Here is a 20,791-nt window from a genome sequence, read left to right as displayed (position 1 = left end):
TTAGAGACAGTTGCATAGCTGTTGCATTTATGCTTCTGTGAATGTTAACATTCTGGCTAGGGAGCATTAAAACAACAAAGCACAGAAATATAAAAGATTGCAGGAAATGGAAATCAGTGAGGAAGACAACTTCTTTGTGAAAACAAGTGGCAAAACAAACTAGAATTATCTGTCCTCTGGGCCCAGGGTCTCTGCTCTTTGTTTTCATTTTATTTTTTAGCCTGACGAACTTGTCTTGCAGTTGCTTCCACTTTTCTTTGCATCTGTCTGGGTCTTCCTCCAAAGTCTTTCCAATTTCCCTCCATGAATTGGCTGTTATCTCTTAGTATTTGTAATATTTATCTATTGCATCATACAAATGTTTATGTCTACTCACTTTGTCAGCAAGTCTCTCTTCTAGCTGCTCCATTTTGTCATTTGAACATGCCTTGCTTTCCACCCGCCTCCCAACAAGAAGTCAGATCAACCTATCAGCATGCAAGAAGACACGCCATAAGAGATTTGGGAGGTGTGCATATCGGCCTGTCTGTAACCATCTGCAATCTACACTTACCCATCACCCCTTTGCACTGCAGGTATGCACTGATGTCTGTGCATACTTGTGGACCAGTTTAAATCAAGCTTAAGCCAGAAGAGTAAAAGATTTCCCTCTGCCTGTTTTTCAAAAGTGAGGTATCCCTTTCCTCAATAGCCAAAATTCATTGGGAACACTTAATGAAAATCCTCCTGAGAAATTCTTAGAGGATAAGAGCCAGCTCATGGTTAATTCAGTCTTCCATCCTTCCGAGGTCAGTAAAACGAGGACCCAGATTGTTGGGGGCAATAGGCTGACTCTGTAAACTGCTTAGAGAGGGTTGCAAAGCACTATGAAGCGTTATTTAAGTCTATTGTTATTGCTATAAGGCAGTCTCAGAGTACCAGCCACTATATGCATGACTGAGAATTCTGGAAATTAAAATTCTTACATGCAAAGGACCCCAATTTGGAGAAGACTACTTTAAAACTTAGAACCATTCCTTTCAGTTGGGCCCAAAAAGAGATCAGGAGTGTGTTTTCATCATGTGAAATATGCTCTAAACAACATACATGTATAAACCCATCTCAATCATTTGAGTTCTGTAATCAACTAGAATAGCAAGTGTGCATAAACAATATCCAGTAAACCAATAAATTGCCCAGAAATACAGATGCCCCTGAGGTGTAATCCTATCTAATCTGAAATACTAAAGGAGAACATAGGAGGCAAGTCTATCCAAATAATATGTATTAAATATTTGGCAAGGCAGTGTTTCTACACATTGATATATTCCTAAATTAAATGCCAGTTAAAATTCAGCTTTAGGGCATATAATTTAACTTACGTTCCTCTAACAGTCAAACCTCTATATAGAAACACACACACTTATCTGTACACTATCCTGTTTCAAAATATATAAACTTCATCATCATCCATACTTAGGGAGCACACATGAAAAAGATCAGTTAATACAATATTAAATCACCGTCAAGTAAACAATAAAAAAATAAGCTTAATTAAAATAAAATGCAAATACGTGCAGTGAAATATTTGATCATGGGTATAAAAATGTAAATTAAAGCTGTAATAGTTGCTGACAGAACTTCAGGGAAATTTACCAAATCCTTTTAAAACTGGAATACTATTGTATCTTCATCAATATCACACTTGTGGCTTATACAACAGTTACAGAATTGCCTTATTCCTTATAATCTATGGGATAAATATTTTATGAGCAATAAAATGTACAATCCTGTTGAACACAAATGGATTAGTGATCATTTCTTTGTGTAACTGTGTATCTAATTCAAAGCAAACAAATCGACTTTATCAGCAGCCAAACTCAATTTTGACTTTTAAGCTGAACCTGAATCTTTTGTATACAGGTTTATGAATAAGTCAAATTATTATCTCACTCTTCTACTCATTTTACCTATCTGATGTGGACTACTTAATTAAATGCTAGTCAATATTCTTATATGGCATCACTGCCCCCTTGTGTTGAAATAAATACATTTTTGTTCTAGCTGGAATTTAAAAACATGCTTCACAACCAAGGTTTTTTTATTATTATTAACTATTTAAAATGATTTTAAAAGATCCTCTATTAAGCAATTAACTCCTTTTATAATGTACAATGTCTAAAAATATTCTTAAATAGGAAAAAAACCCCAAGTAGGTACTATTTTTAAAGAAGTTTTAAATTTTTAAAGAAAAAAAACTGAAAAAAGAAAAAAATTAAATATCAGGTGAACCAAAGACATCTCTATTCTCTTAATGTACTTTGATTTTAAACAGGAAAATTTACTTTGACAGAACAGAAAAATCATGGTTGGTTTGAGCTGGTCCTTTAGATCTCTCAATTGCCTTGCCACTGTAATTGAGTTCATCCATTTCTTTTCTTTTCTTCTCTTTTTCTCAACATTAGAACTGGTCATAATTTCAGCCTTTTGCAAATTTTGGATTGCTTTTTTTAATGATCCATTTCTTCCTCCACGTCCCCCTTGCCCCCCTTTTTTGGCTATCATGGTGTTCTCAGGAATGTTCTCCATTACAAAAACATTAAATACATCTTCTATCTTGCTCTTTACACTCCAACTTCCACATATATAGTCTCTCTCACACACACATGCACAAAACCATTGCCAGCATGATTCTGATCTAAGTAGGTACAGACACAGCATGACATATGAGTATCTTTTCTAATGACTTTATTGATAGCCTACCAAATGCTAATCTGTAGTAATTTTCTGGATTTATTTATTTATTTATGAGACTTATATACCGCTTTAAGTGCAAGCACTCTCTAAGCGGTGTACACCAGTAAGCAATGTATATATATATATTTACATTGCCCTCAACAATCTGGGTCCTCATTTGACCTACCCCGGAAGGATGGAAGGCTGAGTCAACCTTCAACCGGTGAGATTTGAACCGCTGACCTGCTGAACACAGTCAGCTAAAGTGGCCTGCAGTACTGCACTCTAACTGCTGCGCCACCTCGGCTCTGGTTCCTTTACTATTTATAGTTGATCCTAAAAGCAAAATCTATTTATTATATGTATTCTTCCATTCAACTGTGTCCATTTCTTGGAGACTGCCTGGACAGGTCCCTCAGTTTTCTTGGCAAGGTTTTTCAAAAGTGGTTCGCCATTGCCTGCTTTTCAGGGCTGAGAGTAACTAGCCAAAAGTCACCCAGCTGGCTTCATTCCCATAGCAGCACTAGAACTCAGCCTCCCAGGTTTTAGCCTGATACCTTAACTACAACACACACACACACACACACACACACACACACACACATACATATATACACACACACTTCTACTATGTATATATAAATATGTATACAGTTTTCATACAACAGTTTCAATAAAGGAAAACAAGTATTTCATTCTAAATGTCCACACACAACCTATATCAAAAATAACATCAGGCCTTCAATCCACCAAGCAATTGTGGCCAGAACAATAATTATTTTAATAAAGAGCTACCTCCATTGCAGCAGATGTTGTGGATAAACTGCTTGTCAATAAGCAGTTGCTTAATTTTGACATGGGGGAAAAAGTGGTTGTGATTTCTAAAATGAAAAACAGATGGTTTCCAAATAATGGCTAAATCACCAAAGGTTTACTACCCTTCACCGACTCTTCTTCTTGCACTGCAATTAAGGCCTGCCTGGCTACTTATGGGCAAGGGAGCAACAGCTCTTTGTAATGATTGTCTCACTCTTGTCAGTTCAGGGAAGGAATTCCAAATGAAAAAGTCATTCTGAGAAACAGAATGCCTGACCTGGATATGCAAGCTCAACTCCATAAAATATTCATGAATTATAGCAATCCGACCTTAATAAACCTGTACATCTGAAGTCTCCTCTAACCTTTTAATTTTATACTATTTATAAAAATTACAATGAACACCTTTAAAACCAGTTAGATCATGTGCAGTTTAAGTGAACAAGTATGACTCTCTAACTTTGGAATATGGGCAAATCAGTAGACAACTGAAATTGCTTTCTTAGTCTAGATTTTTATAGCATGCTAAGATTGAACCAAAGAGGCCTACTAGTTCCCTACAATGTAAGTGGCCAAAAAGGTTAGCCCTTCATTATATGCATTTGGTTTCATAAATCATGGAACACTAACTAGAACAGGGGTTCTCAACCTTGGCAACTTTAAGTTGTGGACTTCAACTTTCTGGGAGTTGAAGTCCACAACTTTAAGACTTGTGGACCAACTCCCAGAATTGCTAGCTGGCTGAGGAATTCTGGGAATTGAAGTCCACAAGTCTTAAAGTTGCCAAGGTTGAGAACCCCTGAACTAGAATTTAAGTCATTGTTTGGTCTGCCTGGGAACATGGTTCTCAAAAGGTTGTGCCTAGGCTAGTACACCTGTTAAACTGACAGACATTGCATACACTCCATTGCTAAGACACAACATGGCTTGTTTTGCTTGGATTTAGTCTGATGTGTGAACACAGTCTATCCTGGTTTATTCAACAAGCTTTGGTTAAAATTGTGACAATGTCTGAATCCAGTTCCCCCACTCCTTGTCTCACTCTGTATGGATGCACTTTTGAAAAACACCCCTGGAGAAACACGGCCAAAATATCTTAAATTTTCTTTTGAATTCTAATTTTAAATCTGAATTTACATTTAAACAAAATGAGATTATGGAGCAAATTACCAGTTGGTTACTAGTGCTGATCATCTGTCAGAGTAACAAAATCCATAGCCCAAATATGTTCCATGTGTTTTGGAGAATATTCACAGGGTGAGGGGTGAAAAAGGAATAGGGCAGCAAGCAAAATCCTGTTGAGCTAGCAAAAGTCAAGTTGCATAAAACTGCATGTACTTCTTACTTGCTAACATAATAAATGTAGTACTCTAAGCCAAATGCTATTTACATCACAGCCAAAAAGCCATTTCCCTCACAACAGAAAAGCCAAATCCACTGACTACAGCAATATAACTCAAATAAATAAATACAAAATGTTGGGCCTTTTCTTATCTCTCCTCCAAAACTTTTTGTGATGTCCAAAATAAGCTAATATTTCAGAACAAAGAACATCTTACATTTTGATTAGATGAGCCCAGCACTTCTGAATAAGAGAACACCTGGATAGTACTTTAATTGACACCAATAAAAAAACATACTGCTATTTAGAAAGCATAAAGCATAGTATTAATTTACACTGGGAAAGGAGCAGTGTGGTTACTACTTAAAGGAAGTGGAACATCTGCATTTAGATGTTACTGCAAAGGCCAAAACTGAATTGTTTCCTTGTTATATATGTGATGAGTGCATCACATATATAACAAGGAAACATAATCCAGTTACCTTTTAAAGGTGCTTTATGAATTCAGAAAATGGCATTTATAAAAATTTGATATTTGGGGCACTGATACAACATCAGTTTCAGTATTGATTCTAGAATAATTAATAAGCTGAACTTAATGACAGGGTAGCAAGGATAGCCCTTGCCTTTAAAGTTGCCAAGAGTCGGACACCACTAAATGGTTAAAACAACAATAATTGTACGGTAAAGTTTCAACTATAGTTCCTAATATGAATCACATTTGGGGTTTCTACTTATGAGGATGTCCTCATTCACATTTCAGCAGATACTCTTTTAAAAATCTTTTTTACTCTGTTCAATTTTGGGTACACTTTCCCCACCTTTATATTTATGTATATGTTTCTATAGCCTCCTGCCTTTCTTCCTTTTCTATAAATGAAGTAATTTTACTCATATTAACTGCAACATAGATTTAAAAAGGACACATAAAGGCACAGCAGTGACTTTATCAAACTAATGTACAGTATGAGATTAGCCTTGAAAGAGCATTGTTTCATATTTTCCCTATGTCTAAAATGATGGATGGAATATCATCATGGGGCCAAAATCCAGCTAAACAAAAAAGAGGATAAAATTAAACATGTGCTTAAAAAATTTGAACATATGATGGGAGAGTATGTCACTTCCTCCTGTGTGATCTTTGGCTGGTTGCCTGCCTGCTTCATACTTGCAAATCCTTATAGCCAATGAATGATAAAGTTGTCTGTGTTCCAACCACAATTTAAATGTTGTTAGTTGCAATGTACACAGAGAGCTGGTGACAGCAGGTCAGTCATTATATCTGACCACTTGAAAGTGAATAAGCCGTATTTGCTAAGACTTTACAAGACCTTTAGAAATAAGAGAGGAAGATAAAAGCAAGAATCATTTACAATATAAGCTATCAAGTCAGTGCAAACAAGGATCCCAGTACGCAGATAAGTACAAATGTTTGTTCTGAGCACCATGTACTTTTAAATTCAGGCACTGTCTCAAAATAACAGAAGTGGCAGGCAGCCTGCTGATTCTTAAATAGCAATAAATGTGGAATAGTGCAACAAGAATGCATTCTATGTCACTCCTTCCAAATAAATCTAAGCAACTTACAAGTCCTATATTGGATCCTCATCATCATATTGAATAAGACTAATAAAAGCACACACCCAAGCTGAAAATGTAAAGACCCACAATAAAATCTTTACTACACAATGCCTGTAATTCATTTCCCCTCCTCCCCCCCATCAAGAGGAAGAGAACTGCTTTCATCTTGGGGATACGTGATGCCAACAGAAGAACCTAACAGGAAATTCTCACTTTGGAGCACCACAACATCTCATGAGGGTTAGAGACTTTTAGGATATAATACAACCTCTATACACAAATCTTGGACAAAATATTCCATTTGGAGGAGGCAGTCCCATACATAATCAGTTCCCAAGCCATTTAGGGGATCAATCTATTCCCTAAATTTACTTCATTTGAAAATTTAAAAATAACAAAATGTAAAAAGAAAGTTTAAAAGGTAAAAAGAGAGCCCCTCTTTGAGGGAGATGGGCAGTTTAGAAATATGAAATATAAATAAATAAATTAATTTAAAAAAAAATCCTGGCATTGTCATGGACCCAACCATATTTTGGAGAGGCAACATGGCAGAAATGGGTTGCCAATGATGAATTTTCTGATGTTTTTAAACTTCTCGTTCTAGACTACAGCCCTAGGTTTCTCTGATTAGTGATAATACTCAGCTTCTGAACATAGAAATGGTCAGTAGATGTGCATGAAATAATACATATGCCCCATTAGATGAAGATGTATCGTTTCTATAACTAATGAGAGTGGGCTATGAAAAACACAAAAAAACATTTGTGAAAAAATACAAAGAACATTATTTTAGCAAGGGCATTTAGCTCACATATTTTGTTTTCAAAAAGAAATATCTGTTTTCTGAATTATGAGTCTGAATTATGAGAATAGAGCCTTTGAAGAATTCTCCTGTAAATAAAGCAAATTATACCACTCTAATCACAGACTAAAATCTAGCATGACTGAAGAGGTACTCTAAATCATCCTTTACCTGCCTGTCATAATTATTTATTAATTAATTTTGTGGAAGCATTAAAATATGATTCCCTACTTGCAATATAGCATGGCACATTCCACTCAGTCATACTGCAATAATCCACAAGAACCCAAAATGACTACATGCCACCATTACATACTTATGTTGCAATACCAGATGAAAGTACATAAATTGCAGCCTTTATATCATGACATTGTGCACATTTTATCTGTTATTTCCTGGCAGATGTCCACGTTTTCACTTCCACTCAACAAAGCAAGACCGCAGGAGATCCTAGGCCGGGAAAAATGCAAAAAATGTGTTTCCTGAAGCTCTAGTACTCACATACGCTACTAGGCTTTGGGCATTTGGGGATTATAGGGAAAAATTACTTGTGCTTCTTTCCTATTTAAATAAATTCATACATATTTGTATACCTGAAGAACAATTTTCCTTCTTAGGAATTTTGAGAGGAATATTTTCAAGGAGAAATAATAACTTTTAATTCCTATTTACATTGCTTGTTTGCCATGCTGGAGGCTCTAGCTGCACTGGAAATGAACAATATTCTGGGGGATTATGTGACACAGAGGCACCGAATATTGGATCTCCTTTTGCTTCCTCTGATTTTCCTACATGGGGGAAGTGTTAAGAAAAGATCCTTTTGCTCTATGGGAGAGGAACCATACAGCAGATAAGAGCATTCAAGCAGTGCAATTTCCCCCCAATTATTTCTCATATATTTTGCTGAAACAGAATTTGCTTTTAAGGGGGAAAATCACATTGCTCCTTCAGTTTACTTACAGAGCAGCAAACATGTGTATACGAGCGATCTTTCTCTACAATAATTTTTCTAGCAGCTTGCATCTTTCCCGGTTCCCGTGCTTTGGTTAAGCTCCAAGGAGAAACCTTATAAGGAGCACCTCCCATAAAGTTTTAGGTGAGATGGGCAGGGTTATAAAAGAGAGGGGGAGAGGGAGGAAGAATTTTCTCAGATTGAAAAGTGTGTTTTGAAAGCTAAATAGAAAACCACAGTACTAGCAGTAGCTGTCTCTCTCATTTCCACCAAGTAACGAAGCTCAAAAACTCCACACTTAAAAGAAATTTTCAAGCATCTGAAAAGAGTGGAGAAAAAGAAATGTTTCTTTTGTAGGAAAAGTAAACTTGTAAAAAAACTGCCAGGCAGATTTGAGCACGACATTACTGGAAACACCTTAGTCACTGAGCTGCTCTGAGACAACCCAGCCCGGGCTAACTATCTGTCATGGGTATCATTTCTTTTCACCTCCAGAGAAGAAGAGAAGAGGCAACACCACCTAGCTCAGGGGTAGGCAACCCCGATGACTCTCATACACAGGAATGTTGGGATAGAAGCATATGAATATTTATTTTACGTATTAATAAAATTTATGTGGAGCTTGTATGAAGTTATGAAATTTCCATGAGATAAATTTATTATCACAAGAAGTATTTTTAGTTGATGATGAATCAGTACAACAAAATGAAGATCCCTGCACTCTATAACGCAACCAAGTGAACTGGGAAAATATTTTGGGGCAAAATATAATAACATAATTTTGTCAAGTGAATTTCATAGATCTGGGTAACAATTGTTGCAATTAGCTGAGGACAGAAACGATATGCAGACCTATTAGTATAAACAAAAAACTCTCCCCGATACCACATTCCAAAATCAGGGAAACTTCTGTTGCACATTTGCACTAGTAGTCTTATATTGGATCATGCCATATATTCTTCTGGTTTCACCTTTCCAAATATGCAGCCCATATGCTTAATAAACACACCCAAGTCTGAAGCAGAGGGACTCTGGAGACTTTTTAAATCATGACATTTTTCACAAGGCTGCTGCCAGTTTACTGTTCCTTATTTTCTCAGATACCCAATGTACTTACAGTGTCACTGTCAAGTTTGAACTGCACAAGTTTATCAATCTTTTGAAACTAAGTGGAAACAGATATTTTAAACACATTCCTTAATCTGACTCATACCAGGCAAGTTTCCTAATGGTACAGTAGATAATCAATATTGTTGCCAGTTGATTTATATTGCCTGTCAAGGAGAAGTAATTTTATGCTTTCAGGTGAAACCTGTTTGCAGAAACTCTTGACCAAGCACATGCCTCCAATCCACATAGCAGCTCTTATACACACCTTTTGTGGTTATGGCATCAGTTTCTTTCATACATGCTCATTTCCAAGGTCCATGGGGCATATTAATTTATATGCAGTGCTGCAGTCCAAAACTGAACAGCACATTATTCTTACCAGCTGCAAAGCCCTTCATTTTCTACCAATAGTTTACAATGGTATGCAGCTGGCCTATAAAATATTATTCATGGTGAAGCACCTTTTATACAGCATGGATCAAGCTGTACAAAGCTGCATTTGATCTGACTTTGACATGTGAACTGGTTTATACAGGTTGAGCTGATCTTTGGGGTATATACCAGGAGACACTTTAGAATACGTCCATAGAATGTTCTATAAGAAAGCAACTTGTTAAGTTTGAAATGCTGGTTTTCAGAAGTTTAGCAGGACATGAATGAGAATTGAATGAAAGAATATTCAGATCAGACCATAAAAAAGCTTTCTTTATCAAGTTCTTTAGAACCGTGCTACTGTATTATTGCTACTCATGATACTTGAAAAACTTTCATCATGTAGAATTTTGTGATCAGTAATCACTTCTGTGTTTATTATGTTGCAAATGTGTAATCTATGCAAGGTCTGCACTTTTATATTTGTATACAGATAGACAGGTAATTCATTGCAACATTTTCAGTGTCTAAGAATATATTTATGATGTTAATAAGGTCAATCTGAAAGTGTAAGAGAGGGCAGTTTAGTCGAATGCAGCCTAGAGACTTTCATTAAAGTTGAGCAGAATATTCAATGATCACATCCAAGGCAAGTTTCTGTTTCCCCCTTACTCTTCTCATCATTGTGATCTGTAATCAATACCATTTTTTATATCTCCCAACAGATTAAAGACATCTGTATAAAACTGTGTTCAACAAAGGACAAAAACCTTGGCCAAAGGATTTTGAATACAGCATATTACAAAACTGATGTAATATGTCAGGACAGGCATAATTTCAGACTGTTCCATTTAACTAGTTTGTCCTAGTGAGATAGCAGCAATGCATGTTCAATATTAATTACATGTTCTTCATCAGAAAGCAACACAGTTTGTTTTTGCTTTGCCTAATCAAAACATTAGTTTCACATAAAAACAATATCCTAAAGATATTTTGCACAAGTTGTTGGATATGCAAGGATGCAAGGATAAAATCAAGCTGGTTCCATAGTCCCACCTGGGAAATTCTATACAAGCTTGCTCTACAATTACAGTTTATCTTCTTCTAGCTTGCACTCTAACCGGGGGTTAATGATATTCAGAATTCTGTGACTTACTGTGAGATGTGAGTTATTGGAGTCAGCAACGTCTCCCCCTCCAGGTCAAGTTCATCAGCAAAGCTGTTTGTTCTAATAAACGGTCCTGCATGTGGCTCTAAAAATGGAGAATTCCTTTTAACTGCGGAAGAGAAACAGGCAAGTAAAGGTTATCTATACCTAAGGGCTACAAAACATTTTAAAAGCTGTAAAATGTTGAGAAATAAAGAGAAAATAACTAAAAGGCAGAATCAAAGGTAAGTTTATAATATGAAGAAAATGGTATCCCTGACTAGGTGCATACAAAGAAAAGGAGGACATGAGAGTTTTTAATTATTGTTTTGGTTCTGGAATTATGGCATAAATGTCTGTCCTTGTAAACCATTTTTTTTCTTTGATAATATAGAAAACATAACACTTTGAATTATTCCAATATTATACTTAAACTAGGGCAGTGGTTCTCAACTTGTGGGTCGGGACCCCATTTGGGGTCAAACGACCATTTCACGGGGGTCGCCAAACAACGCAGTCCGCCATTTTTTCCCCCTTTTCCTTAGCTGTGCTACTCCCTTTTATTCTATTGGCTTTTGAAAGCCAATAGAATAGACTCTCTTGAATAGAGTCTAATTCTATTGGCTTTCAAAAGCCAATAGGAATTGTCCAGGCTGTCTCTGCCCTGCTGAGCCCGCCAAAAGTCCCATTCTGCAAACGGTGCTGCACCAGTTGAGTAGTCCTCGACTTACAACCGGTTGAGTAGTCCTCGACTTACGGCCAGTTGGGGGTCGCGGCATTAAAAAGGTTGAGAACCACTGAACTAGGGGCTGTCTAATAGATTATATTATTGGATATGTCCAGTAACTTGTAATACAGAGCAAGATATATTGCTTTTAGATATAAGAACTCCATGTATTAAACAAAAGCAAAGAAATATAATGAACCTTAAAAGACATATAAAAGTATAAAAGTATTTTGCTTCAGCAATTATTGATATTAGCAGGCTTAACAAGTGGTATTTTATGACAAAAATAAAAGCATAACACTTAGAATTATTCCAATGTTATACTTAAACTAGGGGTTGTCTAATAGATTATATTATTGGATATGCCCAGTAACTTGTAATACTTTAGGAACAGAGCAAGATATGTATTTTCAAATGTTCTTAATAATAGCACTTTTTCTCCAAAATCTTATAAAGTTGAGGCATGTCCATATAATAAACATAGTGTCTAGGGCTTACAAAACTTTTTTTTTTGGGGGGGGGGGTCTACAAAAATATTTTAAATTAAAAACAATGAAAATATTAAAAGTAACAACAAAGTTAAAAATAATAGATTCCACCATTAGATATATTCAATATTTACTTTTTAATTTGCCTCTAAGTCAGTCATAACTCCTGAAAACTACATGGAAGAGTCCCTGAAGTTTTCTTGGCAATTTCTTTTCACAAGATGCTTGCCACCAACTTATTTCCTAGGGCTGAGAAAAATTATTTGTCCAAAATCAGCCAGCTCATTTCTGTCCGTAAATCAGAGTTCCCTACTCCAAATCCATTGCTTTAACCACTTACTGAAACTTTACTACTTACTGTGACTGATTCCCAATAAATTGCTGATGATCATAGGTCCCACTGCTATAACCCCCACTGTCTAGATTATTATCACAACGTGATAATATTTTGGGCCTATAAGGGTTTTAATGTGATCCTGAGCAGAGGTAAGCAGTCTTTTTTTCTATCAAGAGATATACTTTCTCAGAGGTAATCTGTCAGGAACGCATAGGTTGAAATATGCAATGCACAGAGCAATTTTGACTGTGCAAGATGATTTCCATTCCCGGGGGAAAATGCAAATTTCCCCTCAAACTGTACTAAATATGCCAACGTCCAGGTTCTGAATCAAGCAGTTTAAGAGAATAAAAGCAAAGAGTAGCTGAGTTTACCTGAAGAACTGGGAGATGGTTGCTCTGTGGAAAAGGATGTCCAGGAATGCTGTCGGTCTGAATAAACAGATGAAAAAGACAAGAGGGAGCGGACAGAAGAGGGAAACAGAGAAGGAGAAAGTGATCTAGGGCCTCAGTGATGGTATCAAAGAAAGCATTAAGAAAAAATTAAGAAAACAAGAAAGAAGTTTTTTAAATTATCATTTCAGTTAAAACAATGCTAGCAAGACACATGCATCAACTGTGTCATTTGTGCATTATACAAGTGGGATTTATTGCCAAATAAATATGCATAATCTTGCCCAGCATACTCTAATAAACAGTGCTACAACAATTGTAACATATATCAGGAACTGCCTTCCCCAAGGTAACCCTATTCCTCTGCAGTAGCTTTCATGTCTGACCCTCCTTGCATTTCATAAGGCTTTGACAACTGCTCTGTTCAAGCAGACCTTTGACCTTGGATGACTGAGAGGTGGTGGTTTTTTTTTTTTTTTACTGTTTGTAGCATGCTGATATATTTAGTTGTTTTTTTGTTTTTTTTTTTTTTGTACATCATCCAGAACAGGAATTACTGGGTTGGTCTACAAATGTTAACATTCAGGGTTCTTCTCATTTTTGAAGAAAATTCTTTCATTAATGGAATCCGTAGGGGATAATTCTCCCTCTGCATCCAGGCCCTCGTGTCTCCTTGTTGAGTTTTGGAACATATTGAGGAGCTGGAAAGGGAAAATGCGACTTTTGCTTCCTCGGATAACATTTTTGGTGCAAGAACACGGGATCCTTATCCACTGAATGAACATACTGAACTGACCTACCTCTGACTTACAATTATAGGAATGAGAAAGGAACTTATCATGTCATCTTAAAAATAAACTGTTTTCCAGCCAGGTACTTATTACCATGCCTGGTGGACATGCCCTATCGCTAAGAAATATTGGTCTAAGATCCATAGATGGTTGGAAAAGATGATGAAACTACAAATAGAATTTAAACCAGAATTGTTTTTGTTAGGAATATTAAGACCTAATTATGGCAAAGAGAATGACTACTTGATATTGCATGTTTTAACTGCTGCAAGGATAGTATTTGCCCAATTTTGGAAAAATGAGAATCTACCATCTGACCAGATTATTATTACCAAAATTTTAAAGTGTGCAGAAATAAATAGACTAACATTAGAAATGAAAGAAAAAGATGACTCAATTTATTTTAGAACTTGGGAAAAATTTTATCAATGGTTAGAGACACGTTAGAATTTGAAGGATTCAATATTTTAGAATAGTTGACTGATTTTTAATCGAGTTCTAACTAACATTTTGATGATACAATTACTTTTCCTTATTTACTGATTTTCATTTGTTACTTTTGATTGTTAGGATTTTTTTGAGATTTTATTAGTAGTGTTAATAGATCAACGTATTTGTTTACTAATTGTTTTTAATATGTTACAGTTTAAGCTTTGTTAAAAATGGTTGAATATGATATTTACTTATTATTATGATCCGGACGGTTGCTTGTTGGTTGAAATATGTGATTGTACCTATCCTTATTTTACCCTAATTCCTTATTTCCTTCCCCTCCCCCTTTCCTTCCACCCCTCCCTTTACCATACCTGTATTGTTCCTATTTTTCCTCACTTATATAAATTTAATAAAATTTTGTTCAAAAAAAAAAGCTGTTTTCCTCCTTTAATGGGTGAATTACAATAATAGGAAGATGGCAAGAGTTGCCAATTTTGCTTCCTGCACTTCATGCTAAGTTAAGAGGTAGCGAGAGTGTATGGAAACCACAGCAAGCAATGTTAAAATTCAGAATCCAGCATGCCATAGGTAAAGGTAGCTTCCTTAACTTACCAAGAAATTTTAACATGCCTGTTTCTCCTGTATACTTGTAAGAGTTTCAAGAGAACAGAAGACAGAGAGAAGGGGGGAGGGGGAGAAAAAGAATAGATGTCAGGAGGAAAGGAGATTTTTGTTCCAAAACTGGAGTCAGCATCTTGTCTTGTAAATGTTAGAAGTCCCAATTAAAGGTTAGTATCAGTTGTGCATAGAAAGAGAGCTTTAACACTTTTTGACTTGCATAAGCTATTGAGAAATCCAGAACTAGATGAGAACTTGTAACCTGACACATATTCAAATGTGCCATTTTTCATAGATAATTGTATTCTGCTCCATATTTTTAAAACTATTTTTAAAAACTTTAAGATATGTGGAGTTGAAGTTATTACAACTATAATATACATTTTAAGACTCAATAACGTGCCAATAACATTGTTTGGCCTGGTTTAAATTGTAGCTTCTTTTTTAATGCATGCAAATTGTATCTGGGTCTTTCCAATTTGATGGCCATTTTACTTCTTCTAGTAAACAAATAAATAACTGAAAGTCTTACCAGAATTTTCATAGGGATCCATAGGAAAAATATCAGCTTTCCTATCCTCCAACACATGGTCAAATGTGATTTGTGGAACAGGTAAAATCTTATCAGGAGAAAGTGATCCGTTATCCTTTTCTGCTTTGGTTTTCTTCTTTTTTACCTAACAAAAACAAGTATTTAAATATTATTTTAAAAAGCAAACTCCAATCCTTTAATATCTAGCTTTAATTCATCACCATAGGATAATTTCAAATTAGAAAAAAAAACCTAAAGAAATTACAATAACTATGTAGGCTAAAATTATACAATTTACTTCCATTTTCTTTAATATAGTGATACGATTCCAATCATCATAGACAAAATAAAGACTAAATAGTTGTAATCATTATCATTCAAAAGGTACATGTTTCAGCTTTACAATTGGCATTTATTATCATGGACCTTCACTGTGCAATTATTCAGAAAAGCTCTTTACATTAAGTAATCATAGTCATTAATCAAGTCTAAATGAGATGATGACTTGACTCACTATTCCTAATACCAGTGCTAAACTGTATATTGCATATTGCTTTCTGTTACATATTGTATTTCTGGAGGTAGGGTGGGCAAGTTTTTGCATGTGTGTATGTGCATGCGTTTCTCTCTGTGTGTACATATCTATCTCTATCTCATGTACATCTATATATCTATATATATCTCTGTATATATCTCTCTATATAAAATGTATATGCTAAATGTGATAAATGTTGAATGCACACAGACATACACACAAATATATTCTTGATCAATCCATCTATCCATCCGTCCATGTATCCATTATTATAACAAAATTAATGAGAAATTACTTGTTTACCCAGCTCAATATTATTTCTGAGAATGGCACTGAACTCTTGGATATCTGATGGGAGTTTCAGAAGTTATTCTGTGAAGTCATAATCACCTATTGAGGCACGTGAAGTACAGCATGCAGGGGCCTGATGAGCCCTTAGAATTCTATGATTGTCTGGAGGTAACATACACAGTTTCACAAATGTTACCAAAGACCTATAATGATTTACAGTTTGGTTCTTTGGTGCCTACTAGTTACTTTTTACTTTATTTTGAAGTGCTGTCTTTAATCCATCTTGGAGTATTTAGATACGCCTCTATCCTGTTTTCATTCTGGGAATTTTATTTTATTTTTTAAGAAGAAGAGCATAACAAATTTATTTAGGGACTCTTTCCCCTAAAAAATCCTAAATGGGAAATACTGATACTAAAGTAGAGCTAAAATCACACATATAAAGAAAATAGAATCACCTTTTTTGAACAGTTTTTTAAGGAAAAAACCTCACCTTGTACACAATTCCTCCCTACCAACTTAAGAGATGGGGAATTCTTTGCCAAGATAGAAAGCTTTTTTAAAAAACAAAAAAACCCAAAAACTATTTTCCTCTATCCTTGCCCACAGTGTGGGGTGGAAGAGACTTCATAAATTATGTGAAAGATCTCCTAAGTCTGTTGTAACTATGTAACTGTAACTGTAACTATGCATATAGTTAAAAAGTTACCAGATCCATTCCTTTGCATTGCCAGAAATATTCTACTGAAAATCTACTGGGATCTTGGAGTCCTAGTGGACAATCACTTAAATATGAGCCAGCAATGTGCTGCAGCTGCACAAAAAAGTCAACACAGTGCTAGGTTGCATTAATGGAGGGATAGAATCAAGATCACATGAAGTGTTAATATCATTTTATAATGCCTTGATAAGGCCACACTTGAAATACTGCATCCAGTTTTGGTCACCACAATGTAAAAAAGATGTTGAGATTCTAGAACAGTGATGGCGAACCTTTTAGAGACTGAGTGCCCCAAAACTGCCATCCCCCCAGCTTGCACCCGCTCCACCGGCCCACCTCCACCATGTTCTGCCCTCACCCCACCCGCCCTCAGGGCCATCCATAGCCTGCTGCAGATCGTCCAGGCGGTCTGCAGTGCTATGGTGGCCACACCCTCTGCCCATGCCTCATAGTATCATCTGCTGCCCTGCTGCCATGTGCTTGGCTGTGCTGCTCTGTGCGGGCTGCACCCGGGGGTGACTCTTCTCCGGGGGGGCTGCTGGTGAGGAGGGGATTGCGGGGGGAGGCAGGGCTGAGGTGATGGCATGTGTGTGTGCATGCCCACAGAGAGGGCTCCGAGTGCCGCCTCTGGCACTCGTGCCATAGGTTTGCCACCACTGCTCTAGAAAGAGTACAGAAAAGATGATCAGGGGACTGTAGGCTAAAACATATAAAGAACGGTTGCTGGAATTGGATATATTGAAAAGAAGGACTAGTGGTAACATGATAACAGTGTTCCAATATCTCAGTGGTTGACACAAAGAAGAGGGAATCAAGCTATTCTCCAAAGCACTCTGTTGTTCTATTCTGTTCTGTTCAATAATATGAGATAGTTTCTCTCAAACGGGAATCTGCATATAAGGCAATCCATAGGAGAAGCCCAAAGGAAGCGAAATTTCCTCATATGTTTCTATATTCCTGTGATGTATATTCTACTGAATATACTTCAAGATTCTGGCTGAAATACAAATGTCCTTAGATGGTATTCAGATGTAGACTATACCTACATTTACTAGACTCAGGGCACTTCCATGAAGGTAAAATATTTCAGGAGGAATATTGTATCCATATTCAAGCCATATTCCAAAACATTGTAAAATAATAGTTTGCCATTGTTACCCTTTTAAATTTCCCCCAGTTTCACTAACTGCATATGCTTGATGCAGATTCTCCTAAAGAAAATCTTTTGAAGAATAACATTGCCCCGCCCCATGCGCCCCCCCCCAGTTCTGCTGGTCACCGAAACAAGAGAGCTTTTTATGTATTTTGAAGCACTGAACAAAGAAGGGGACCACAAAAGACAACACAACTCCCCATAATTTTATAAAAGTGTCATGTCAGGTAGGCAGACCAGCCTCTCAATTCAAGACTGCAACCCTACATGAAAAATAACATCTTCTGCATGGATGCTTTATTTTCGAAAGACTCTGGTCAAAATATTCATCAAGGCTACATACCAGAATACCTATTTAATGGGAAAGAACTTCATTTCCACCAGCTTTAAATGTTAAGTTATTCAATCAAAAATGTCAAATGAAATTAAAAAAGTATTCCTTACCGACACCATCCCTATTTTCTTTGGCTTGGGACTAGGAGACAACAAGTGATAACTTCTGGATGGTTTTTTAATATATATTTTCCATGTGGAAGAATCTGGGTTTTCCGATGCATAGCACCTCCAGGCTGTCTAAAATATTTGTTAGAAACACACAAAAGATGAAATTATCAAGAAAACAGACATGCATCTCTCAGGCTGCATGAATTTATCTAAACTAGGATATACTTTTGTATTGATAAAGTATACCCTAAGTCAGGAATTGTAGAAATTTCAAAACAGGGGCAGAAAGGTGGAGGGATAAAGGAAAAAAAATACATGCCAGTTATGAAGCAAATCAAACCTAATTCAGAATGAGTTGAGAGTTCAAATAAGTTACTGAGCATCCTTCACAGTTACTGTAGTTATTTAACTGATCCATTTTTTTTAAAAAAAAAATACAATTATGACTCAAAGCCTCATATTGCTTCGTTCTGTAGTAGGTGCAAATGAAAACTGGATGAAAACTGAAAAATCATCAGCCCTGTTTCATTACTGGAAAAATAATAACAATCTTTCTGACAACTTTTGATAAAATAACACCAAATCTACCCTTTTAACAGTTGTAATATATGTAAGAAAACTAGTATTTAAGCATGAAGGCACCTGAATAAGAGAAGCAGCTGCTGGAATTTGTCGGTTGAAATGCTTTTGTCTCTGTTTCTGTTGTACCTTCAGAGCAAAACCAGAACCAAGGATTCCCTGAGGAACAGAGGAAATTAGCAGAATAAACCAATCAGTCAATTACATAAATACAATTTCAAATGTGAGGTTTGTGGTAAATTCAGCTACCATGGAATTTGGAGCAAAGATATTAATGAATTTGGGCCCTTTTATTGACAGCTGCATCATCTCTGAAATATCCAATTAGCTCTACCTGAGGTGGAATATTTGTAGTATTTTATTCTCTCTAGCATTTGCACACTTAAGAATTGTACTGAGCAACTGTTGCATAAGGTAAACTCATAGCATAAAAAGTAGGTCTTATTCTTGTTGTTTGTAATATATTTTACATATATGAGTATTAACGTATTTAAGTAGTAAAGCCATGACATTCTGGGGTTGGTAGAAAAATGAACACATAAATGACAGGATCTTTTGAATTGGTTTTGGCAGTGCTTTGAATTGTTATTGCTGCAAAATGGCAACAAAACAGTGCAATTGTTGTTGCTGCTGCTGCTGCTAACATATTTTCTTGATTACCCTGAGCTTCCCTTTTTGAACAAATTTTACTCAGAAAATCCACTCAAAATTCCCTCCCCTCAGGAATTAAATAAAGTGGGGGAGACTGTAGATCACTATATATTGAATAGTTCAAGGATTTTTCACCTATGTCTGATGATTAATTTTGTAAGAGCCTCACGTATTAAATGTTTTTCTTCCTTAAGAATTATCAAAAGCATATGTTGCCATCAAATTAAATGAAGACAGAAAAAACAATTGCAGAATCTATCTATCTCTACTCTATATTACAGTTAAGTATGTGTTTGTATATATGCATGTGTATGTGACAGCAATGGAATGCAAGATCGCAGGGCAATCACAGCATACTTAAATACATATCTAAGTATATCTTCCCAAATGCTCAGAGAACTTTGAAGTAATAATTGTAACATCATGTTTTACTGATATAATGTTTATTATTTTCTATATGTTTCCTGTTTTGAGGGGGTGTCTTCCTCTCTTTAACTCAAGTAAGCTGTCCAGAGTTATTTTGGAGTTGGGTGAGAAACTAAATCTAAATCAGTATTTTTCATTATTTTGTTTTTACAATTAATATTTTAGCTTTTGCCCTTATGGCAATCAATATAGCAATTTCTTACCTCTTGTAAGCTGTATTCAGTGCAATGTAAAATAAGTACATAAAATTAATGTATAGTTAAATTATATTACACAGGAGCTAATAAAAATCTATCCTATTATATGTATGTACAGTTAAAAAAAGTTTGGACTAATATAAACAACTTACTGCAGGCAAGGCAAAAAATGATATTGCAAATACAGAAAAGCAAGATGCAATGGTTTTTCCTATCCATGTTTGAGGCACTTTGTCTCCATAACCAATGGTTGTAACAGTCACCTGAAATTAAGAAATAAATAGGATTACAATGCAGTCATCTAGTTTTGTTAATATTTCAAATTATTTCTGAAGTATATATATTATAAACTATATTTGCATATTTCTATTATGCAATAGAAATTAAAAGTACTTACCATACGTTGAAAGATGCAATAGTATTTTTTTTTTCAAAAATGTCTTTTAGGATATTCTTATACATGCAAATTAACTAATAAGCTTATAAGATTCACAACAGCATATCTCCTGCTTCTCCAACCATTTTGCTTCTTAGAGCCCTTCTGCACTATAGGGCTGGACTACAGGGATAAAGTGGCTGAAATGAAAAAGGCTTACGAAATCCAGATTTCCAGATTTCAACCCCTTTATTCACTTTG

The 20,791-nt window shown here is 35.7% G+C and overlaps 1 protein-coding gene across 8 annotated transcripts in view; it reads right to left on the bottom strand.

Annotated features, from left to right (window-relative positions):
• The window catches only part of KCNQ1 (potassium voltage-gated channel subfamily Q member 1), a 390,352-nt gene that overhangs the window by 255,110 nt on the left and 114,451 nt on the right, over window positions 1–20,791 (bottom strand). For 3 of the 8 annotated variants that reach the window (XM_039350746.1, XM_039350750.1, XM_039350742.1), the window contains exons 7-13: window positions 20,307–20,417; window positions 18,944–19,039; window positions 18,302–18,430; window positions 15,158–15,302; window positions 14,620–14,646; window positions 12,764–12,820; window positions 10,847–10,967 (exon numbers count right to left, since the gene is read on the bottom strand). In XM_039350746.1, coding sequence (XP_039206680.1) covers window positions 10,847–10,967; window positions 12,764–12,820; window positions 14,620–14,646; window positions 15,158–15,302; window positions 18,302–18,430; window positions 18,944–19,039; window positions 20,307–20,417 — 686 coding nt within the window. The remainder of the gene's footprint in view (window positions 1–10,846; window positions 10,968–12,763; window positions 12,821–14,619; window positions 14,647–15,157; window positions 15,303–18,301; window positions 18,431–18,943; window positions 19,040–20,306; window positions 20,418–20,791) is intronic. The other 5 variants (XM_039350743.1, XM_039350744.1, XM_039350745.1 and 2 more) reach the window with 5 other exon arrangements.

Source organism: Crotalus tigris, unplaced genomic scaffold (assembly GCF_016545835.1).
Source record: "Crotalus tigris isolate CLP2741 ecotype Arizona unplaced genomic scaffold, ASM1654583v1 scf7180000018354.2857554, whole genome shotgun sequence".
NCBI lineage: Eukaryota > Metazoa > Chordata > Lepidosauria > Squamata > Viperidae > Crotalus > Crotalus tigris.
Note: the sequence above shows the minus strand (reverse complement) of the source record. Positions and strands in the feature narration are given on the sequence as shown.